At 39.6% G+C, this 24,604-nt stretch overlaps 1 protein-coding gene across 1 annotated transcript; it reads right to left on the bottom strand.

The window, feature by feature from the left end:
* Positions 1-6,702: 6,702 nt before the first annotated feature.
* On the bottom strand, positions 6,703-23,263 carry TMCO1 (transmembrane and coiled-coil domains 1). The gene is made up of 7 exons (XM_063427520.1): positions 23,079-23,263; positions 18,514-18,591; positions 17,166-17,225; positions 15,657-15,703; positions 14,818-14,885; positions 10,938-11,082; positions 6,703-7,150 (listed from the first exon to the last, which is right to left on the bottom strand). Exons 1-7 carry the CDS (start codon positions 23,146-23,148, stop codon positions 7,052-7,054), a joined length of 567 nt encoding a protein of 188 aa, XP_063283590.1. The 5' UTR covers positions 23,149-23,263; the 3' UTR covers positions 6,703-7,051.
* Positions 23,264-24,604: the final 1,341 nt, after the last annotated feature.

Below are 24,604 nucleotides of genomic sequence, written 5' to 3'. Positions count from 1 at the left end.
ACACACTGCATCACCTGCACAAATTGGTATCCCTATACACTACATACCATAAGCACACATATTAGATCCTCTACAATAACTCATAACACATCCCCTACACACTCCACTCCCTGTGAGCGAACTCATGGGTGGGTGGAACATATAAGTGGACTTATGAGTGGGCCTTATGGGCATACCCACCGTCAGGCCCTGGGGCCCAGACCTTGAGCCCAAAAAATAGAGCTGCTTCTAATTCTCCCAGAACATTGAATTTTGTGACCACAGTTGCAAACAGCCTCCAGAGATCCTGTTCTACACCAGATCAGTGGAGCCAAACTGCAGCCCATCATCATCCTCATCTAATTGTAAGTAGGCAATCTAGTATATTATTAGTGACACTAATCTATAATTTACCTCACATTAAAGGGACACTATAGCTTAATGAAGTGGTTGTGGTGTCTATAGCTGGTCCCTGCAGGCTTTTTAATGTAAACACACACTGTGTGCAGCACTGGCGTTCATATGGCAGATCATATGGGTGGGGCATTGTGATGTCACATGGGGGGGCGGCAAATTTATATTTTGTCTAGGGCGGCAAAAATCCTTGCACCGGCTCTGATCCTGGGCAGGTGCACCAGTCTACTGGTGACCCACAGGAGGGGAGTTCACTGATTGCACTGCACTCTCCTCCTGCCCAGACCCGTCTTGACCGCAGTGCAAGTGCCCTCTGCCCCTAATTTACAGTGGCTCACACTCACAACAAGCAGTGCCTGGAGCCCTTTGCAGAGACGGAAACAAAGAGGTTCTGCGGCAGCTGGCCGTCCTGCAAGCATTACATTAAACAGCTGTTCCCCATGCAGCCACAGGTGGCGTTGTGCTGGGAGACTGTGATTACTCTTCACTTCCTCCCAGCCTACAGAGCAGCGCATGGGGGAGAGAGAGGAGGAGGCATGATTTACTCTTACAATAAATCCTCTAAGCAAACCTTTATAAATGTGGGGGGATCAGCTCTGTTTCCACAGTTTATTGGTGTTTACTCTGATGTCTGTATTAATATTGAGGGATGTCTAAGTAGTAACGTCGGTGTGTGTCAGCAGGGCCAGCCGTTGGGGTGGGCAAGCTGTGCGGTCACGCAGGGTGCCATGACAACAGAGGCACCCGGCGGCCAACACAGCTCACAAGTTGGGTACACCAGCATATTTAATTTAAACGATTCGCTGGTGGTCCACTGGTGCGCACCAGCAGTAGGTGCAGTCAGATCATATCCTCTCCCTCGTGGTTCCGGTGCTCAGTTAGTGAGTCGGAACACAGGCTCAGAGATTCTCAGCCTGTGCTCTGACAACATTGAAAGTCAGAGCCGTGAAGGAGCGGGTATGGCAAAGAGCTACGGATTAGCATAACATCAATATCCGTTATAAAACCAGGAAAAGGTGGGCATGGATGGTGAACTGATTTGGTGGCGCAATGGGCCACTTGACTGGTTTTGCCCCCCAGGCCTAAGGCTGCCAGCCCTCCCCTGGGAGCGGGTATGGCAAAGAGCTACGGATTAGCATAACATCAATATCCGTTATAAAACCAGGAAAAGGTGGGCATGGATGGTGAACTGATTTGGTGGCGCAATGGGCCACTTGACTGGTTTTGCCCCCCAGGCCTAAGGCTGCCAGCCCTCCCCTGCCTTGGGTTGTCTACTATTGCAAATGGTATGCCATCATATTGGGTAATTTTCATTCTTGGGCTACCATAGGGTCACAAAGGCAACGTAAGCAATCTGGCGAATTTTAATGTGAAAAAAATTAAACACAAGCCTTATATTTGACGCTGTAACTTTTGAAAACACCATAAAACCTGTACATATAGTGCTAGCAAATGAAATTCCCAATACTTTCGGCATGGGTTGTCAGGCAGGTCCCGCTAATTGTAATTAATTAAGATTAATTAAGTAAAAATATTACATAAATATATGTGTAGAATTAATATATGTATATATATATATATATATATATATATATATAATTTTTAAAAAATATTTTTATTTATATATAGGTATATATATATATATAGTGATATATACGTATATATTTATGTATATATATAATTTCATTCTAATTTCATTCTACGTGTATTTTGATAGAAATATATATATTAATATCACAACACAGTTAGAACGAAATAACACACATCTATATATTTTTTAATTATTTATTTTTTAATTATTTTTTTAATTTTATTTTTTAACGTATTTACATATTTTTTTATATTATATATAAATATAAATAATTATATCTATATATAATCAGTATCAGTCTACGTGTAATTTGATATTAATATATATATAAAATTATATATATATATATTAATAATAAAATACACCTAGACAGTGTATGTGTGTGTATGTATATGTGTATGTATATGTGTGTATGTATATATATATGATCTAAGTATATTATTTATTTTTTTTACACTGATTTAACTTTTTTTTTTATTTGAATTCAGCCAGCAGGGGGACTACCTGTCATTACAGTTAGTCCCCCTGCTGGCAATGCAGCAGGCAGCTAACCCGGCCATGTGATTGTGAGGTCCTCGCAAGGACCTCACTCTCACATGGCCGGGGACCTAAAGGAGGACAAATGTGCCGCGGGGGACTCCCTGGGAGTCCCCCCAACCACGATCGCTGGCGACCGGGTAAATAAGAAAAAAAATGGAGGGCGTACTATTACGCCCGGCGGCGTTTAGAGCCGCTTAAAATAGGGCGTAATAGTACGCCCTCCGGTCTTAAAGGGTTAAGCAAATTCATAACACCCAATATTTCAAGTTGGCAAAGAGGGACATTTTCAAGTTAGGGGTGTGATTGGGGGTGTGACCAGGACATGTTTGTTGTGAGAAATTTTAGGAAACTAACTAATAACAATTTGTGCAACTCAAATGTATGTTAGAGCAAGAACAATGTATTTTATTTACACAGACTGATTTCTAAACACAGTTATTGTACTTTACAGATACATTACTGGGATTATTATTGCTGTGGACTGTGGAGCTGTTATACACTCAGATACACAAGGCTGGACTTGTGGACTTGCACAGAATTCTCAAGTGCCCCCAATACCCCATTTCTAAACTAATTTAAAAAAAAAAAAGTACTTAGGCATTTAAATAAGGTTGAAAATGTTTTATATAAACACACATAAATAGTGTGTGTGTATATAGTGTATGTGTGTATTGTGTGTGTGTGTGTGTCAGTATATTTAAATGTCTGACTATGTGTATCAGTTTGTGTATAGTGTGTAGCACAGAGGTGCTAAAAAGGTTCTCCCCAGATGTTGTAGAACTACAACTCTCTTGATGCTTTGCATGCCTTTAGAATGCTTAAAGGGCACCCCTGGTGTAGCAGTATGTGTGTGTAAAAGTGTGGGTACTAGCAGTATGTATTAGTAGAACTTTAAAAATAAAAGAAATTAATAAGCTACCCTATTTCACCAAAATCCAGAGCATAACCCACAAAGACATTAAAGGGATAATATAGGCACTAAATCAACTTACGTTTAATGAAGTAGTTTTGGTGCATAGATCATGCCCCTGAATACTCACTGCTCAGTTGCCTATATTATCCCTTTAACCCCTTAAGGACCCGGGAAAATTTCCATCCAATACTGAGATTAAACCCCAGATTGCCACAAACTTTAAGGGGAACTATAGTGCCAGGAAACCAGAACAGAAAAACCACCGCCTCTGCTCCTTCCCTGCCAACCGGTGGGTGAGACCTAATGTGCATGCTCTGCAATGGCTAACTCGCATCAGTACTTTCCACATGTGGAATGCTTTCCTATGGGGTTTTACATGACGATGGATGTCCTCATGCATAGTGTATGGATGGGTGGGCATGCAATTAATGTACGCCAATTGTATATGTTGGGTTCAGGAATACTACACTTAAAATGTAACACTTTTCCCCCCAAAGAATTTAGTAGATATACACCAAAAGAAAACACATTTTGCTGTGCTACAGGTTTTCTTTGAGGGTATATGAAAAAAAAAAAAAAACTATTTGTAAAGCTGTAGACCTGCTTTCTGCAGCATTTGGAAGTCCTACCCCTTTTTCACAGCTTAGACCAGAGGTGCCCAAATGGTAGATCCCTAAATGTTGTAGAACTACAACTCCCATAATGCATTACATGCCTTTAAAATGCCTTGTATGACAAAGCATCATGGAAGCTGTAGTTTTAAAACATCAACATCGGAGGATCTACTTTTGGCCACTCCTGACTTAGAACTTCAGTGTGCTGGGGAATACTCCAGAGGCCTCTGTGCTGCAGCCACAGTCATGGCTTTCCTATGCTTCTTAATGGGCTGGTGGTATACTGTTCATGGAGAAGGAGGAAGACAGCCACATACTAGGAAAGCACACCTGTCCCTTCCATTATCTCTGTGGTGGTACAGGTAGAATAAGAAAACCTCCCTGACGGTCTGATTGACAGGTAGGAGTTTCTCGCAATGATAAACGTGTCCTTTTCTATTAAAATCATCACTTTTATAAACTGATAGAAAATGAGATTCCAGACACATAACTCACTGTGCAGCATGAAAGGGTGCAAAGGCTCTCCATCCTTCACCTCTGTGACTGCCTGAGACCCAGCTTTTAGAGCGTTGCCACAGCAATGCTTGATTCCATGTGGTGCCCGGGCTCACAGGAAAAGTCAACGCGAGAGAGCCGCTACAGCGCCACTGGAACACCAGGTAATATACTGTCATCCCCCCGCCCCCAGATAAAAAACAAAACAGGGTTACATAATAATAAATTAAAAAAAAATGCTCCCTGCTCAGCCCACGCAAAACTCAGCCCCTATCCTACCCCACAAACTCTCTCTCGCACTACACACAATTTGTTTTATTTATTGAGCAAACTTACTGTGGCATTTATTAGTTGGCACACATACTGTAATTGTGATATTTATTAGTTGGCACACTTACTGTGGTATTTATTAGTTGGCACACTTACGATTACTGTGGTATTTATTAGTTGGCACACTTAATGTGGTATTAGAAAGCTTACGGTAATATTTATTAATAGGAATATTAATCTTTTTTTGCTTGTGGTATGCTGTGGAATTCTGGAAAGAGCTTTGGTGTGCCTTGGGTGATAAAAGTTTAAAGAGCACACCACAGATATACCAAATGGAGGGCGGTTGCCTAAACTGATCCCAAATAAAGAGAGCCCTATAACAACAGAGAAATTAAAAAAAACCATGAACTCCGATCCAATATGAGGAGTGTTATGTCTGAGGGGACAGACGAGGCAATGCAGCAAGGAGAAACATAAATTGAAATAAAGAGACAGGTACCCCCACATGATCTCACTGATGCAGGCAATATCGATGTGATATTGGGGTAGCTGTCTCTTTATTTCATTTTCTTTTTATTGTTACCTTAGTTTATAATAAGAGTTAGGGTTTTTTCCCTTTTTATTTCCCTACATTTTACCGTGTTCCCTCCCTGTTATGGTATTTGTATTTCTCCTAATGTTCACTCAGTTCAATTAATTATGCCGAGTCACAAATTGGAAGAAGAAAGAAGAAAAAAACAAACACAAAAAAAAAAACGAATGAATCTTCTTTAACCTTTTAAAAATAAAAATATGAATAACACTACAATACAATTTAAATTAAACCTTTATTTATAGTGTTAAATTTAACAAATACAATTTATAAAATGCAATATGCAGAATGGGCTTATGAATTCAGTGATAATTGTCTTAATCCAGAAGTTTAGTTACAAAACAATTCCCTTGGCACCAGAAGTGTAAATACCTGCAACATTCTAGTGTGAAAACAGGAAAGCCCAATGGGTGAATGAATGATTTGATTTTTAATAGAAGTTTTACGCCACCAAAAGTTGCCAATTGCTTTACTTAAGGAGGTCATCAATTCTTAGCACTAACATATAATCAAAATATGTCATCCAATACTGTCATTTACACTGTAAATCTTCGCAAAGTATTCTGCCTATCGACGAATTAGCATAAACTACATTTTTAGGTTTTACTTTTACAAAGCTTACAAAATACTACATACGTAAATCAGTCTTTTCTCTAGTTTTATTTGTGTAGAACTCTACGTTTAGTAGCAAATCACTGTCATATAGGTACTAGCAATTAACGATAGCTTTCGACTGTGGCATAATAGGAATTACTTTCATAAATCATTTTCTAGTTCCACTTTATAATTCTGCTAAATATTAGGAGGCTTCATATTGGATAAACTAATTACAATGCATGTCTGTTACATCTGAAGTGTGGTGAAAGTTACATGGGTATAGAAAAAAACCAAAACAAATAAAAACAAAAACAAACCCAAAACACAACAACTGTATGTTTTTGGTATCTGAGCTAGTTTCTCCCCCCTACCCCCCGATATATGCATTTAATACCAAACACACACACACATATATGTATGGGTATGTATTACACTACTGTACGTTTGTTTTTTAATAGATTCAAGAAAAACTTTTTTTTTTCTTCTTCCACTTTTAGCTCAAAAATCCAAACATGAGAAATAGGAAGAATTTGATAATTTTTTCCACCCTGACTATTTTAGGATAACATTTGCAATTTCTTACCTAATTTACCACAGTCGAAATTGCCTGAATAAACATTTTCTTGATGCAAACTTTTCTGTACTATTAGGTAGCTCCTGCTTAACTTTATTCATAACTTCAGGCCAATATAAATAAATTAAAAATAAGGACGGGGTGGGCTCTCAATTATTTTTAGGAGATTATATATATCAAAAATTTGACCCCAAAAAGTACTAACATAATTAAAAAATTACCATGCAATGAATGGATTCCATATATTACTTTTGCAGCATGAATACAACTGTGAAAAATATATTCCTTGATCAGTATACAGAAGTCCTTAGAATAGTGAAGTCCCTGATTGAGCGATGTCATGAGAGTAACAAACAGATTCAGTCACTGTATTTTAACAATCGGAGGCAGGTGTACAAACACTGGTGTAAGTTTTCAATGATATGAATCTGAGATGGGAGATCTTTGATATTTCTTGACCTTTCCATATGACCTAAGAGAATTTTCCAGCTTGCGGTGGTGGTCCCAGGAATCCACCAGCCTGCTTGGTAGCAGCTCGAGATGGAGCAAGTCCCAACATCTTCTGGATATTCTGTTGTGGGGGAACAAAAATTAGGGTGTACATCAGTATATAAGTTGATTTATACTTCAAAGATAGCACAAAAAGCGTTACATGAACAATGGTAAAGGTTACAAAATAAAAGCGTGAATTTGCAGAGTTTGAGATGGGTAACTATTATTCTCTTTGTGACATACAGCATCTACTTCATGTATTTGTGTGTTTCCAGGGGGATGAGACGAGACCATACATGCTGTGTAGTGGTTATCGTGATATAAGTCTATGAAAAAGCATTTCAAATGTATTCAGGTCCTCACAGCAAGTGAACAACATTTCGTCCTAACAGTTGGTCTTTCTTGAACTACTTGAAAATGCCACTGAATGGAGGGACAGTGCCAGTGGACTCCGGGCACTATAACCAATTCAGCGAGTTAAAATGGTTATAGTCCCTATAGTGACCCTTAAAATCATTGAATGAAACCTGAAATCTGTGATATACGTCAAGTAAAGCATGCATTGTAACTCAACTAACAGTGACGTGTATAGATTTGCATGTTTTTTAAAGTATGCTTAGGGAGCATTCCTAGCATATTAAACAATGTTTGTAGACAACATTTGTTGCCACAGGGGTTTCCTGCATGCAGTAATGAGTGGTGATTTTAAGTACTGCACATTCAATGGATATTTATGTGAGAGCTGAAGGTGTTTAGGAAAATGGAAAGTCTAAGCAACAGACTCAAAAATAACTTTGGGTGAGGGGGGGCCATATGAGAATAACACACCTAACTCCAGCTTCTCACAGTCTAAAGCCTTGTGGACAGGAAGGTCACACGCTTAGACAGCACAGGATCTGCGTCTTTCCCTGAGTAGTGATGACAAATATGGAGCATCCTTGATTTCAGGGAAAGGAAGGGACTCACTCCTGTCAAGATACACAGGACAGTAAACCAGTTCCACAAATAAAAACACTTTCTGCAGAGTAGCGGAGATGGCTGTTATTAAGCTATATCTGGCCAGGAGCACATCTTAATTACTGAAAGTACAGGATACGGTGTAAAAATACACAGGAAGAAAGCAATACATAGAATTCATTTGCATGACATTCCCTAATACGAGTCTGTAGCGGATTCACTGTACTATTTGGAAACGAGGGTAATCTTGCAGGTCACTTATTCTCTTATAGATCAGGGAGTTCCTATACGTTTACAGCTGCACATACACCAGGAACGGCTATGAATACCAATAGCAAGTAGGTGATAGGACGTGGTGTTGCATTTTAAAATATATTTCAATTGTACAGACACACCCTAGTCATCTTATAATTACTCAACGCAAACCAATGTGACAGCTGTCACTGCATATACTTCACATATCAAATTTGGAACACTTGCATATCATTAGGCCTTCAGACGTGAACACTGTGTTTTAAACAAATATCAGGCCGCAGACTAATTTGGAATATTTACACAGAAGTAAAAAGGCACCGCGGGAGATAAAAGCTGGACACAACTTACTGTGTATGTACTGAGTAGAGCTGTGGGAACTGCCAGAAAAAATATAAATACATCTAACAATGATCAACTCTATCGTTATAATTTAACCTCCTATACAACTTTTGTTTGGGATATTAGTACTCTAATACTAGACTTGGGTACAGTGGAAGTTTTTGGTTCATCTGAATGAATTCAGATCAAAATAAATTTCAGTTCATCCAAACAGAGTAGCTTCCACAATTCATACTGTATTGTCAGATCTGAATTTCATTTGGATGTATAAAATTCGCAATCATCAGCTCCATCTTGAAGCAGTTTAGGAGATAGCTCCCTAAATAGGTACCCTTATATGTGGGATTGCTATATTTAAGGATACAAAATCATGGGAGCTCTTTAGCAGATAGCTCCCATATGTGGTATCCTATTCCACATAAGAATACCAACCAAACTAAGGAGCTATCTACTAAGCAGCTAAAAGACCAAAATTAAAGTTATAAAGCCTTGCTCCAAAATTAAAAGGAACATACAAACCTATAAAGCGTGGTGACTTATTTTATGTGTGAAGTGTGCCCTCTTCATTTTACAAAAAGTGCAGTTTTCATAGAAATTTATACTTTTATATATTAACCTTGTTATGGGCATATGCAAACATTACAAGTTTTAGAGTGAAAAGTTGTATTTCTTAAACTGTGTACTTTGTCTTTAAAAGATTTTGCAAACTGACAATTTGTTAGAAATGGAACATATTGTTTTCCATACAATGTTTCTTTAATAAATGACCTTTTACCCATATTCAGTGAATATGGTGTTCAGACTTTAGGACGCCATCTTGCCCCAAGTCAGGGAATTTCCCACTTAATGTGTACCCTTACGTTTTTGTCTAAACATAGATAAGATGTTTCCATGTGAAATGACCAAGTTATGGCCTTGTATCTTTGTCAATATCCTAACATGACCTAATTGAAAATCCAAGGTATAAATATGTGTGCTTATTAATATTAGGACACACAGGAGAGATTTTGGAGACAGAGACGCTGCTCCATTTTATCATGATTGGGAGGTTGACATGTTCAGGAAGGTATGTTATTCTATTTTACTGATATTGCAATCATATACTTTAATCTTATAAACTCTGCTATACAGTATTGTAATGGATTATTAAGGTTTTATATGTGTATATTTATATTTTTATTTAATAAAATATTTAAAAAGGCAAAACTTTATTGCTTCCAAGACAATCCCTATTTTTTATATTGTATTCTCAACTATTTATATATTTTTAAATAGAGGAACGCTTACCAACTATATAATATTATGGCTAAGATATCTGTATGGTTAGCCCTGCTAAATTCTGTGCTCCAAAAGACGTTATAGTAGTAAATAGGGGAACCGGCTACTGTTACAACCTTGGTACGCAACCTTGTTATATTACTTTCTGGTTTGGTTAGTTCAGTGGAGCTAAATTCAAGAGGCAATCACCCAAACCCACTGCCTTGCAATGACTTATCACTGAACTGTATTGGGCAGCCACAGAAAGTCTGGGCAGGGTTAGAAGAGGAGGGCTTGCAAATGCTTCAGACATGAGATCTACAGATTCTGCAAGCTGTTTTCATTATAAAAATGAAAATTTAAAAGCATGCATTTTTGCTTTGGGGGTATATCTGAGAAGTTTTTTTTTTTTTTTATATAAATTTGAGCAGTGGAGTGTCCCTTTAAATCCACCTCTAGAGGGTGACAGGAAGTCAGGGTGACCGTAAAGCTCAGGTCACATGCTGCAGAAGTTCATTGCATTGTATTCAAATCATTCCTACTGGGTAGCTTCCCAATGCTCCCCTCCCCAGTGGAGGTCATGACTTCTCAATGAAGTTGCAGGAGGTGATGAGGGAGCCTTGGCACTGGATAAAGTTAAATAAAAACGTTACATTTCATTTTTATTGCAAAGAGGGGAGGGTGCCTGTACTCCGCTATTACAGAGTCACTATAATATTAGGAATACAGATTTAATAGCATTAAGAATACAGATAGAAATGTCTCCTCATTTGCAATGTGTGCCCTGCGTGTGGGAGGACAAACCCAGATCGCGATTTCATTTGTGTTAATAAAAAACTTAAGAGAATGGGTTTGTTTCATTGTAATGCTGTCAGTGCACCCACACATTTTATATGTATTGCTTTAAAGGAAGGGTAGAGCTTTCCTATGATATGTACACTCTGGGCCACTGCAAGTATTTTGGTTACACATGTAAAGATACAAAGAAGAGAAATCAACACAACACACACTATTCCAGAAGTTTGCATACAACGTTTAGCCCTTCACTGACCACTTACTTGTCGAATGGACATGGTGCACAGGATATACAGGAAAATAAAGGAGCAATCAGTATAATCTTCCCCCAGCAGGTTTCTGTGTGACAGCCCTTGTATGTATGACAAAGGAACGAACGGCAGCTTTGCTACAACCCGTCCATCAAATCTAGGAAAACCAAAAAAATTGAATAAAAAAAGAAAAATTCCACATAAAATACACTGTATTGGTGTGCTTGTACATGCATGTTACATAGTTTTGTATGACTATATTGGAACAGTTAGGTGCAGATATGTACTAAAGCAGTGGTCCCCAATCCATTCCTCAAGGCATAAAGATGATGCATGATAGAACAAGTTCCTGTGAGGGATATTGACATAACCTAGACTGCTGGGGTGACTTTGGGGACATCGTTTTACACTGAATAGTAATCCACATATGGAAAGCTAGAGTAAAAAGAGGAGTTGAAAATAAATGTTATCACCACTAGGGTTCCAGCCATCCCCTTTTACCAAATCAGGTTTCCCAATGTTGTGTGTGTGTGTGTGAGTGTGAATGTGTGAGAGAGAGAATAAAGACCATTGTCAAGAGTGCATTAGTGGATTTATGGTACTATAAATAGTCATGGTACAAACAAATAAAATGTGGAACTCAGTGTGTCAGTACATGTAAAATTGCCACCAGCTATACTGTTTTAGGGGCCAACAACACTAATATAATGCACATAAAGCAGCACTTTCACTTGGTGTTGGCTTGCATTGTGAACACCAGCCTAAGTCAAGTGAAAAAGTCCTGTGAATAAGCCATTTAAAGAGGAAAAGAAGGAAAATATGATAAAAATAGGAAATGGTAGCTGTACAGCAGCTTCAAGTCCACGCTATTTTTTTTAACCTCCTCTGTACTGCAATCCTACAGTAGAAAAGGTTACAATCAATGCTCAGCATTCTTAAAGGGTAACTTGCATGAGAAGTGTAAGGGCACAAAATTACTTCATGTCAATGAAGTCGTTATGGTACGCAAAGGCCCTGGCACTTACACTCCAGTGTTAAACCATTTTAAAACCGCTTAAAGGACCACTATAGTGCCCTGAGGGTGCCCCCACTCCCGTGGCGCTGAAGGGGGAAGAAGGGGTTAATCCCTTACCTCTTTTCCAGCGCCGGGCTCCCTCGGCGCTGGGACTCTCCTCCTTCCGTTATCGGCTGAATGCGCATGCACATTCAGCCAGTCTCATAGGAAACGCTGGTGTCTTCTCACTGTGAAAATCGCAGTGAGAAGTGCGGAAGCGCCTCTAGCGGCTGTCGATGAGACAGCCATTAGAGGCTGGATTAACCCATATGTAAACATAGCAGTTTCTCTGAAACTGCAATGTTTACAGCAGGCAGGGTTAATCCTAGATGGACCTGGCACCCAGACCACTTCATTAAGCTGAAGTGGTCTGGGTGCCTATAGTGGTCCTTTAATAGTAAAGTGCAGGCCTCCAAGCACCAGTACAACTTTCTCTCCTGTACTGCTCACAAATGTGGAAGCACTGGCTGAGCAGCAATGATGGACTGATGGCGTCAGTTGACACTCACCGCCTGTAACTGGCAGCTCATATGAAACAATGCTTCACAAATTATGCCTATATTTTAGGGATAGACTGAGTAATTGGAGTTTGATTGCCATTAGCAAACTCCTATCAGTAATAGGCCCTGTACATGCTGGGATCTCTGTAAAATTGTATCAGTCGATATCTACTACATTTTTAATGCACCAGTTGCTATGAATGTCAAGGGACAGGCTGAGAGTGTCAGTCAATGCATATATTAATATATTTCACAACATACCAAAAGCTATTTTTTTCATAATTACCCTTTAAGGACAAGATGTGTTAAAAAATCAAGTATACCTAAACACACACATGATTCGACTGATAAGTGGGCAATTCTTTCAGACTGGATGTGTGAGATGAAGCTATTGTTGCATTTCCCAAAGCAGACTTAGCAGGTGCATCTGGTCTTAAAGCTTTTAAGTGCTTGAGCTTCCTGCCATGTATGAACAAACGTAGTGGTTGGCTTTTCTTGAAGGCTTATTGCAGACCTGGCTGTTTATTCAGGAAGGAAGGGCGGCAGATTAAATCAAATCTCCTCTGCCCCTTCGTAGTATATATATTCCTTACAGCATTCATAAGCCCATCAACGTCTTAACTTAAGAATAAGGATATTAAAGTGGCACTGACAATTCTCAGTTTTTCATACAGAAGTAATGTTTATGAAAAACTTGTATGTACTGCATAGTAAATTCATTGAAATTATAAAAATGTGGCAAACAGATTTCATTTGTCACATCTTGACATTTCCTATCAGCTAAAGCGCAAGATGGCTTGTGGGAGCAGGCATCATCTCAGGAAGAAGATGCCAAAGGCATTTCATGGCACATGATTGAGAAGATGTATGTAGGATTAAATATTACAAACTTTAAACATGCTTAAATATCTATATGTTGAAAGGGACACTATAGTCACCAGAACAACTACAGCTTATTGCATTTGTTCCAGTGTGTATAATCATTCCTTTAACCCCTTAAGGACCAAACTTCTGGAATAAAAGGGAATCATGACATGTCACACATGTCGTGTCCTTAAAGGGTTAAAGCTTTTTGCAGTAAACACCGTCTTTCCAAAGAAAATGCAGTGTTTACATTACAGCCTAGGGATAACTCCACTGGTCACTCCTCGGATGGCTACGAGAGGTGCTTCCTGGGTCAGTGCTACACAATGCTAAGTTTATTTGAAATGAAAGAACATCCGCTTCAGAACTTCTGGAACTGTTTTTTTTGTTCCTGCATTCAGCTTCTCCACCCTCTGCATGGAGACACCAAACTTTTCTCATAGAGATACATTGATTAAATGCAGCTCTATGAGGAGATGCTGATTGGCCAGGGATGTGTTTGTCTTGTGCTGGCTCTGCCCCTGATCTGCCTCCTTGACAGTCTCAGACAATCCAACGATTTTACATTTATTTAGGAGGTTAGGGGGGACTAGACGTTGGTTTTAACACTATAAGGTCAGTGTTCCTGACCCTATAGTGTTCCTTTTAAGCAAAATATACCTGCCTGCACTCCAACTCATTAACTAGAATAAAAAAAATAAAAATTAATTATAGACAATAGGCAGCACCATCTTTTACCAATTCTGAACGTTTAGGGAAGGAAGATAAGATGTTATTTAAGTAGAGAAGCAGTAAAGCAATTAGCAGAGATCCCATCATTTCCACAGTGACTTTTTAATTTTCAGAACATAGCCCCATAACTGTTTAGCACACAACTTCCTTTATTATGATTAAAAATGGCAAAAACAAACCTACAAATGAAGTTTACATGGTTGATGAAGAGATACAGGGTGTTTATTATAAACACACTAAATATAAGAATAAACAGTATACTGAAACAAGTACAATTTTTACAGGAAAGCTAAAGAAAGATCACATAAAATTTGTTCTATACACAAGTAACCAACTGGACAGAAACACAAATCACGATATGCTTTGAAAACAAACTTTATTTACAAAACATGTGCCATCATGAAGCTATATACTCCAACTGGACTTTTAAGAGCGATTGCAGCACTTATGCACTTCAATGTATGTAATACAGTGCAAGAAAACAGCACTGAGCCCATGTCAGTCCCTGACTTTAGCACAAAACTACAACAACTTCTATACCGTGTTCCAGAATGAGGGGTGTTAATTACTATATAGAATTCATACTAGAAACCCTATTTCCACAGGCATGAGTGAAATGATTTTATTCAAGCAGATTTGGGAGCTGAGAACCAAAACATTGTGCTCTTGTAATTGCAATTTTAAGACTACCTACATTGTGCTTGCTAGAGTACTTTAACATGTAAGAGATTATATGACTTACATTGAGTTGAACATGCCCATCAAAGCTGTGAAGCAAAAACCAATTGCAAACATTGACTTCATTCGAACCTGGGAGAGAGAGACAGACACCCAATTATAGTACCAAATATATGCAAACTAAACAATTTCAATCACCAAAAAATTTTCTGGTGTCACATTTTCTATTCATGCTATGTCATTAGAATTCAACTGACGACTAGCTCAGATGAAATGTTTTCATTTTTAAAGGGACACTATAGTCACCAAAACCTCTTAAGTGGTCTCTGCTGGTTAAGCAGTGTAAACAGTATTTTTTGAGAAAATAATCTCATCTAATAGCGGTCACCCCAACATCCAATGTTTCCTGGATTAGGTCAAGCAAAGATTGCATGACCGATGTTCAGCATCTCCACGCTCCCCATAGAGATACACTGCCTCAAAGCACCTCTATGAGGATATGCAGATTCGTGCATGTGGATTTGCCTCTAAATACTTTCCTATGCGGAAGCATTGGATTGGGAGAGATCATCATGACTGACACAGGAATGGCTAAGGTGGAGGAGGGGCTGGCTCTCTTTTATATTTCCTGTTAGAGAAACTATTATTCAGACATCTGTCCATTGGTTACTGCACACTAATATAGTTGAGTATTTCAGGGTAATAGAGAAGAACAATTATGTTATGACTTCTAAAAACACCTCCTGAATCAACCAAGGGAACCTACTGGTTTGTAACAACCCCATCCGTGATGTATAAGCAGTATATATAGTGCTGCGTGCAAAAACCCAAATCAGTTCAGTTAGATTAACATACATAACTATGTCTTACAGAAACTCTAGATACCGTCTACTAAGCTCTTACCATGGATAGATCTCTGTTATTGTTCTTCAATTTCTCTTCCTGACGTTCTGTGAAAGACAAAGTAGATGAGAAATGCAAAGTCTACAGAAGGCACAATAAATATGCGCCACCCGCAATCAATATATTGTCCTAAAATTAAAAAATATTATCTTCCTTTAAGAGCATGAATTTGAAGTTGAGGGGAATATTTACAAGGAAATATAGTGTGGACTTACAGTACTGTATATCAATATAAACTAAAGTGCTCTAATTTTTTTCAAATATCAATCAAAACCCTGGGAATGCACTCTATTTACAATTTACTTTATTTATATACAATGACAAAGTAGAAACTAATTTATGCTATTGCCCTCCATGCAGCTTCAATGGCATCACAAAAGTGTGTGCTTACCATAGCCGGGGGCTTCACCTCGCGCTGGAATAAGTTAAAGGGACACTATAGTCACCAGAACAACTACAGCTTATTGAATTTGTTCTGGTGAGTAGAATCATTACCTTCAGGCTTTTTGCTGTAAACACTGTATTTTCAGAGAAAATGCAGTGTTTACATTACAGCCTAGTGATAACTTCACTGGCCACTGCTCAGATAGCTGTTAGAGATCCTTCCTGGGTCATGGCTGCCTAAAATGCATCCAAACATTCAGTGTCTCCTCCCTCTGCATGCAGGCACTGAACTTTCCTCATAGAGATTCATTGATTTAATTCATCTCTATGATGCGGATTGGCCAGGGCTGTGTTTGAATTGTGCTGACTCTACCCCTGATCTGCCTCTGTCAGTCTCAGCCAATCCTATGGGGAAGCATTGTGATTGGATCAGGCCACCACTTATAATGAGTTCAGCAGACAGCTTGTTTTTCTGAGTCTAACAGCATGCAAAGTTACAGCTTCAGGCTTGAATACAGTAAGATTTTGCTATCTTTATGGAGGCATGATGGACCCAGGGGGGCTAGATGGTGGTTTTAACACTATAGGGTCAGGAATACATGTTTGTGTTCCTGACCCTGTAGTGATCTTTTAAAGTTACACTCCAGGCACCAATACATCTTTAATGCATTTGATAAATTTTGTCCTCATTAAAATGATTTTTTGCATGCTCAAATCGCTACAGTTTTTGCATATTTTTATTTTTCTGCAGAATGCTGCACCATAAGCTTGCCTTTTTAATCATGCCTCACTCACTTTTACGTCTTTATCAAAAGATATGGTGCAGCATTTTGCAAAAAACATTTTTTTGCAAAAGCTGTAAAGATTTGAGCTCACAAAAAAATACAGCATATTAAGGAGGCCAATATTGATCAAATGCATTAAAGTTGTATTGGTACCCAGAGTGTCCTTTTAAGTAAAAGTTATTTTATATACAAGAATAATGCCCAGTAAACCATTTTTCAAATCCATTAAATTGCAAATAAATAAATACATACATTCTAAAATGACAATTCTGCTTTCAGTTTATCCAGTCTCTACAAAAAAAGTGATCTACAGAACACCTGCATTATTTTATCTAGTTACCTATTTTCTTCTTTTGTGTTCGTCCAGCAGATTCGGTTATAGATTCCTTTTTCTTTTCCACTACATGAAGAAAAATATTTTATTTGTGTATGTGATATAATCAAAGGTACAGTAGAAATAAACAAGCCGGTTTCATACTACTTTTAGATCCTTATGGGACTACAGGCAAATGATAAAACAAGGGGTTTAGAATTTTATTTTATTTTTTAAATGCATTATTATGCACATCATGGTTCACTGAACTGCATGAAGAACAAATTAATTGAATAAACAAAACATGTTCTGCCCATTATACAGCAGAAATAAATTATAACAGGGATATAGCCAAAAGCCAAGCATTAAACCCTTAAGGACGGAAGCAATTGTACATGTTCTGGTCAAAACAAAATGTAAACAAAACCTTTAATCTGACTATATTTCTGTTCAACCGTAATTCACCTCTTTCATATCACATATTTATACAATACATATATTAAACAGAAAAAGTGTGATATATTACGAAATTGTGGTATTTTCTTAGTTCTGCATGGCATTTTAACTCTGAATGTCATAATACTGTTCACTTTTGCTGCAATAAAATACATATTTGTGTTCCAAAGATCTCACGAGTACAATAGTACCGCCAATGTATAGGTTTTATGGGGTTTTGGAAAGTTACAGGGTCAACTAAAGGGCTTTCCCCTTTCTACTTATTACACATTATAATTTGCCAGATTGGTTATGTTGCCTTTAAAACCGTGTGGCAGCCCAGGAATAAAAATGACCCCCATCATGGCATACTATTTGAAAAAGTAGACAACCCAGGGCATTCAAAATGGGGTATGAACTTTCTTTTCTAATAGCCATTAAGTCACAAACACAGGCCGAAGTTATCATTCATATTTGTTTTTACATATAAACTGCCCTTTACCTGATGAGAGTACCACCCATGTACATATTTTATGGAGTTTTTGAAAGTTACAAAGTTAAATACTTGAAAATTAAACTCTCTGGACTTTCTGCTACTACCTGGGCTGTCAGGCAGTAACCTAGAAGCGGATTGCGAAAGAGGCAAGTAGCTCGGACCTCCTAGGTCTGAAAACCCTTATGGTGTTCCATGCTGCTGCAAAAGCTTTAAAGCCCATTATAGTGAGTAACAAAATTATGGGGTTATTATTAAAATAGAGTTAGAATTTAATTTTACACACACACACGTTATAGCATTGGATTGGCTGAGATCATCAAGTCTGATGTCAGTCAAAGAGACTGGTAGCGGACGGGGCCAGTGTTCTTTTCTCCTTATACTATTAGAAACACATTAAAGGTGTTTAGTAATAGGTTTCAAGTTTAATTGCCCTCTGCAACTTACATTTTTTACTCTGTTTCTCCACTTCAGCTTTTAACCTCTTGTACTTGTCTGTTCTGTACACCAATACCCACGTTATACCTGGAGAGAGAGGAATAATAGATTATACATATGAACAGAGATTAGAAATAAGTACTGGCTCCCTAGCCCTTTCTACACCAAGCAGTTTACATTCAATCTTTTAACCCTTCTTGCTTCTGAGGTAAGATCTCGCATATCAAATTACACTACTGACATCCAACACAGTTAAAGGACCACTACAGGCTTTCCTATGAAACTGGCTGAATGCGTGCGCGGCTTCTGCCGATGACATCAGAAGAGGGAGAAGAGTTCCAGGCGCTGGAAAAGAGGCCACGGGAGTGGGACCCTGAGGGTGGGTGCACCCTCAGGGCACTATAGTGCCAGGAAAACAAGTTTGTTTTCCTGGCACTATAGTGGTCCTTTAACAGTACACTAATGTTTTACAACCACTGCCCACTCTCCAACCCAACACACCCTAAAACTATACAAATGGGTTTATTCACTAAACAATGAACTTTAACTGAAAACCAGATTTCAAGATGGCAGCAAACTTTGCTGATTTGGAAAAATTATTTTAACTTTGCATGAGGTTACTCGCTGAAATGTGAATTAAAAATGTAAATCCAAATTAGCAAACTGAAAACCTAGTTTATTTGGAGATTTATTTTTTAAATTTGGCTTTTGTGGTCTAAAATGTATAACAGTTTCAATTCCAGATAATTCACGCTTTAGTGAATAATCCTGAAAAGGTGTGGATACTTTAGTCTACATTTAATAATTCGATTTTAATTTCACTACAATTAACACCAGAGTCACATACAAACTACGAATACATGTTTTCTAGTAGACTAAAATAATTACACAGCTCATATAGGTCTCGTGGTATTCTCTCCAAGACATTCACACGTGGCTACATCTGTCTTACACTCCTCTCTCCATGTCAAATGAGAAAGGGGTTCCCCACCTGTCTTACACTCCTCTCTCCATGTCAAATGAGAAAGGGGTTCCCCACCTGTCTTACACTCCTCTCTCCATGTCAAATGCAATACCTGCACAACCAAAATCAATAACAATAAAAGGTCAAATTTTATTTCAATACAAAAATAATAAATACAAATTCACATACATACATACACACACACACACCTCTAGTAAAATGGCATATGTACCTCAGATAATTTGCCTGAATAAAAGTATTCAACCTATACAGGATTTTAATGAATAATACAAACAAATTATTACCATTATTAGGACCACACTCGCATGGTAGGACCACACTCGCATGGTATTCTATTACTCCAGGTCACATTAGCAGCTCACGTTATTATATTACTCCATGTCACATTAGGAGCTCACGTTATTATATTAATCCATGTCACATTAGGACATTACATGTTAATATATTACTCAATGTCACATTCTGTCCTCATATGTTATTATATTACTCTCTATATCTCATGCCTTTTCTTGAGACTTGATAAAGGCTCAGAGTGGAGCCCCCCCAGTATATTACTCTGTGTCACATTAGGACATCACATTAGGAAATCACATGTTATCATATTACTCTGTTAATTTAGGACATTACATGTTATTTTATTACTCCATCTCACATTAGGACAGGGCTCGACAATCTCAGGCGCCAGGTCAACTGGAAATTTCACCCAGGCACCAGGAATTTGTAAGCCCTATAGGGGGAGAATGGAAGCAGCTGGCTGAGGTAGAGAAGAAGCAGTGCGCGAGGGAGCAGTAAGCTTCCTGCAGTTCCTTTTTGCTCCCTCACGCTGTATAGAGTGAGGGCACATGGGAGCTGAGAGAAACTTTAGGAAGATTAAAGAGCAGCCCACTGGTAAAGATCCACTTAAGTCTCCCAAAGGTAGGGAAGCTGGGTGGATTTAAATTATTAAAAATGTAATTGTATTTGTGTGAGAAAATGTGTGTGCGTCTCTGTCAAAGAGAGTGTGTCTGTTTCGGTGCCTGACCCCGTCCAATCACATGAGAAAGGCGTTTTTACTCACCCTTTTCCCACACAATACCGGTTTGGTTGCAGCTCCTCCCGCCTCCACAACTGAGATCATCAATGTTTGTGATCTCAGCTAAGCCAAAGCATTTAGATGATATTGCACATGTTCTCTATGGGTAACATTCAGCACCTCCATGCAGAGCGAGGAGATGCTGAACACAGGACTCTAGTGGCCGTCTGAGTGACTGTCACTAGAGGTGTTACTAGGCAGCAATATAAACGCGGTCTTTTATCTGAAAAGGTAGTGTTTACATTGAAAAGGCTACAGGGACAGGCTATAGATACCAGAACAACTACATTAATCTGTATTGGTTTTGGCAACTAAAGTGTCCCTTTAATAATTGCATTTTTATCTTTGAAAATTAAAAACTTTTTAAGTTTAAAAACAAAAAAAACTGACTCCTTACTTTTTTGACTGTCTCCTAGATTCCAAAACACATTTGTCAAGTCCTGCATTAGGATATATATATATATATTTTTTTATATATTACTCTGTCACATTAGGGCCTCATGTTATTCTACGACTCTCGCAATGTCCCATTAGGACATTCCATGTTATTCTACCACTCTCTCCATGTAATGCCCTTTCTCCCTCTCTCCTGGCAGTCTGTCTGTCCTCACACACAGTATTATATAATAATCCCCAGTCTGTGTATTGGGATTTCCTGCGGGTTCCCCGGCTGGCAGTGTGTCTGCCCCCACACACAGTATTATATAATAATCCCCAGTCTGTATATTGGGATTTCTTGCGGGTTCCCCGGCTGGCAGTCTGTTTGTCTGTCCTCACACACAGTATTATATAATAATCCCCAGTCTGTGTATTGGGATTTCCTGTGGGTTCCCCGTCTGGCAGTCTGTCTGTCCTCACACACAGTATTATATAATAATCCCCAGTCTGTGTATTGGGATTTCCTGCGGGTTCCCCGGCTGGCAGTCTGTCTGTCCTCACACACAGTATTATATAATAATCCCCAGTCTGTATATTGGGATTTCCTGCGGGTTCCCCAGCTGGCAGTCAGTCTGTCCTCACACACAGTATTATATAATAATCCCCAGTCTGTATATTTGGATTTCCTGTGGGTTCCCCAGCTGGCAGTCTGTCTGTCCTCACACACAGTATTATATAATAACCCCCAGTCTGTGTATTGGGGTTTCCTGTGGGTTCCCCGGCTGGCAGTCTGTCTGTCCTCACACACAGTATTATATAATAATCCCCAGTCTGTGTATTGGGATTTCCTGCAGGTTCCCCGGCTGGCAGTCAGTCTGTCCTCACACACAGTATTATATAATAATCCCCAGTCTGTATATTGGGATTTCCTGTGTGTTCCCCGGCTGGCAGTCAGTCTGTCCTCACACACAGTATTATATAATAATCCCCAGTCTGTGTATTGGGATTTCCTGCGGGTTCCCCGGCTGGCAGTCTGTCTGTCCTCACACACAGTATTATATAATAATCCCCAGTCTGTATATTGGGATTTCCTGCGGGTTCCCCAGCTGGCAGTCAGTCTGTCCTCACACACAGTATTATATAATAATCCCCAGTCTGTATATTTGGATTTCCTGTGGGTTCCCCAGCTGGCAGTCTGTCTGTCCTCACACACAGTATTATATAATAATCCCCAGTCTGTGTATTGGGATTTCCTGCGGGTTCCCCGGCTGGCAGTCTGTCTGTCCTCACACACAGTATTATATAATAATCCCCAGTCTGTGTATTGGGGTTTCCTGTGGGTTCCCCGGCTGGCAGTCTCTGTCCTCACACACAGTATTATATAATAATCCCCAGTCTGTGTATTGGGATTTCCTGCAGGTTCCCCGGCTGGCAGTCAGTCTGTCCTCACACACAGTATTATATAATAATCCCCAGTCTGTGTATTGGGGTTTCCTGTGGGTTCCCCAGCTGGCAGTCAGTCTGTCCTCACACACAGTATTATATAATAATCCCCAGTCTGTGTATTGGGATTTCCTGCGGGTTCCCCGGCTGGCAGTCTGTCTGTCCTCACACTCAGTATTATATAATAATCCCCAGTCTGTGTATTGGGATTTCCTGTGGGTTCCCCGGCTGGCAGTCAGTCTGTCCTCACACTCAGTATTATATAATAATCCCCAGTCTGTGTATTGTGATTTCCTGCGGGTTCCCCGGCTGGCAGTCTGTCTGTCCTCACACACAGTATTATATAATAATCCCCAGTCTGTGTATTGGGGTTTCCTGTGGGTTCCCCAGCTGGCAGTCAGTCTGTCCTCACACACAGTATTATATAATAATCCCCAGTCTGTATTGGGGTTTCCTGTGGGTTCCCCGGCTGGCAGTCTGTCTGTCCTCACACACAGTATTATATAATAATCCCCAGTCTGTATTGGGGTTTCCTGTGGGTTCCCCGGCTGGCAGTCAGTCTGTCCTCACACACAGTATTATATAATAATCCCCAGTCTGTGTATTGGGATTTCCTGCGGGTTCCCTGGCTGGCACGGTGCCCGTGCTCTCTTGCTCCGCTCATTCATTCTCTGCCCCCGGGATGTGCTCACTCACCCTCCGCCAGCAGAGCCGTGCACACCGATATGAACACAATGAGCACGGTGTCCGCGAACATGGTGCTCATCTTGCCGGTTTGCGGGTCCCCGGGGCCGGACAGGAGGCAGACAGGCAGCAGTGCAGCGCAGGCCCGACCACACCGGAACCCACTCAGCACTACAGCCGTGACGTCATCCCGGCGACTACTGGCAAGACAGGAAGCAGAGCGGCAGCCCGTGCGTGATGACGTAGTCACGTTTAGCAGAATCTGTAACTCTATGGTACAAGTCTTAATAGGCTTTAACTGGGTTACTCACTAGCATGCCCCCCCTTCCCATCCTTAAAGCGGCACTGTCCCCCTCCATCTTGCAATATTAGTATTTTATAATGACAGAATCTTTATAGAATATTCATACTGACTGTGGTGGAATTTTACTGAAATTCCAACTCAGTCTAAAGATATACTGAGACAAAGTATTTTTCCTACCCCTGACATTTTTAGACACTGGGCGAAGCTACCGCTGACTAGATGTGTCCACACCCCATCAGTGACGGCTGTAGGGAATTGTTTATTTCTAATTTATTTATATATATATATATATATATATATATATTAATTTTCTTTTAAAGCTTTATTGAATGTAAATGCAGTTTACATTTCCACAAACAGTACATGCAATTCTATAGCACAATACAGTTTGTGTAATTAACATTCATCTTAGAACTGGGGGGATGACAATAGAAGGAGAGGGGGGAAATAGCAGGCATGATAGGTCAGTGGTACATCGCAAGAGGATGTGCATCCTACCGGGTTCTATTTGTATCAGAAGTGTCCGTGCTATTATGTGACATAGTTACATATTTACTGCTCTACCTCCTTTGAGGGAGCACTACTGTTCAGTGAGTCTACGTTGTCTTAATTATGTGCAAGTGGGTGTCCCTTTGTGTCCTTCTTCATGTCTTCTGTGTGTGCTTTTACCTCTGTGACTCTCTATCTGATAGGTGTGTGTCCTACGAGCTCCACCTGTCAGAGAAGCTTTGGTATCTGTATGTTGGGAACACCGTCACTTCTTCCATCCGTCTAATGTCTGTCCATTTTCTCATAGTGGGGGTGTGTGGTGATCTACAGTGGAGGAGAATTAACAATTTTGCTGCCACCTTTAAGAGCGGGAGACAGGATGTTTTGAGTTTGGCAAGCGGTGTGTCAGTGTGTAGAAGGAGGGCCTCTGCAGGGCTGAGAGATATCGGTAGATTACAGATTGACCATATGGTTGGAATTACTTCCGCCGAGTACTTCTGAAGTGGGGTACACTGCCACCAGATGTGTAGTAAGTCGTCCTTGTCAGCGACGCATCTCCAGCACGCAACTGTAATTTCAGGGTTCCACTTATGCAACTTAACTGGCATGTGATACCATCGTGTTGGAAGTTTTAAGTTTGTCTCTAGGTGTTTAGAGCATGTAGCAAGGGTGTATGTTAGTTGGAAGATCTTCTGCCACTGGGGTGTAGTAAGTGCGAAATCTAGATCACGTTCCCATTGTTTGG

This window comes from Pelobates fuscus, chromosome 7, assembly GCF_036172605.1.
Source record: "Pelobates fuscus isolate aPelFus1 chromosome 7, aPelFus1.pri, whole genome shotgun sequence".
Lineage (NCBI taxonomy): Eukaryota > Metazoa > Chordata > Amphibia > Anura > Pelobatidae > Pelobates > Pelobates fuscus.
This window is presented reverse-complemented; position numbering and strand designations above follow the sequence as displayed.

Bases quoted from the DNA above. Each gene is read 5' to 3' on its own strand.
- TMCO1 (XM_063427520.1), bottom strand. From the start codon at position 23,148: ATGAGCACCATGTTCGCGGACACCGTGCTCATTGTGTTCATATCGGTG. The intron at 15,704-17,165 runs GTAACTAGATAA...TGTCTTTCACAG, and splicing joins AACACAAAAGAAGAAAATAG to AACGTCAGGAAGAGAAATTG. The intron at 14,886-15,656 runs GTAAGAGCTTAG...TCTCTCTCCCAG, and splicing joins ATAACAGAGATCTATCCATG to GTTCGAATGAAGTCAATGTT.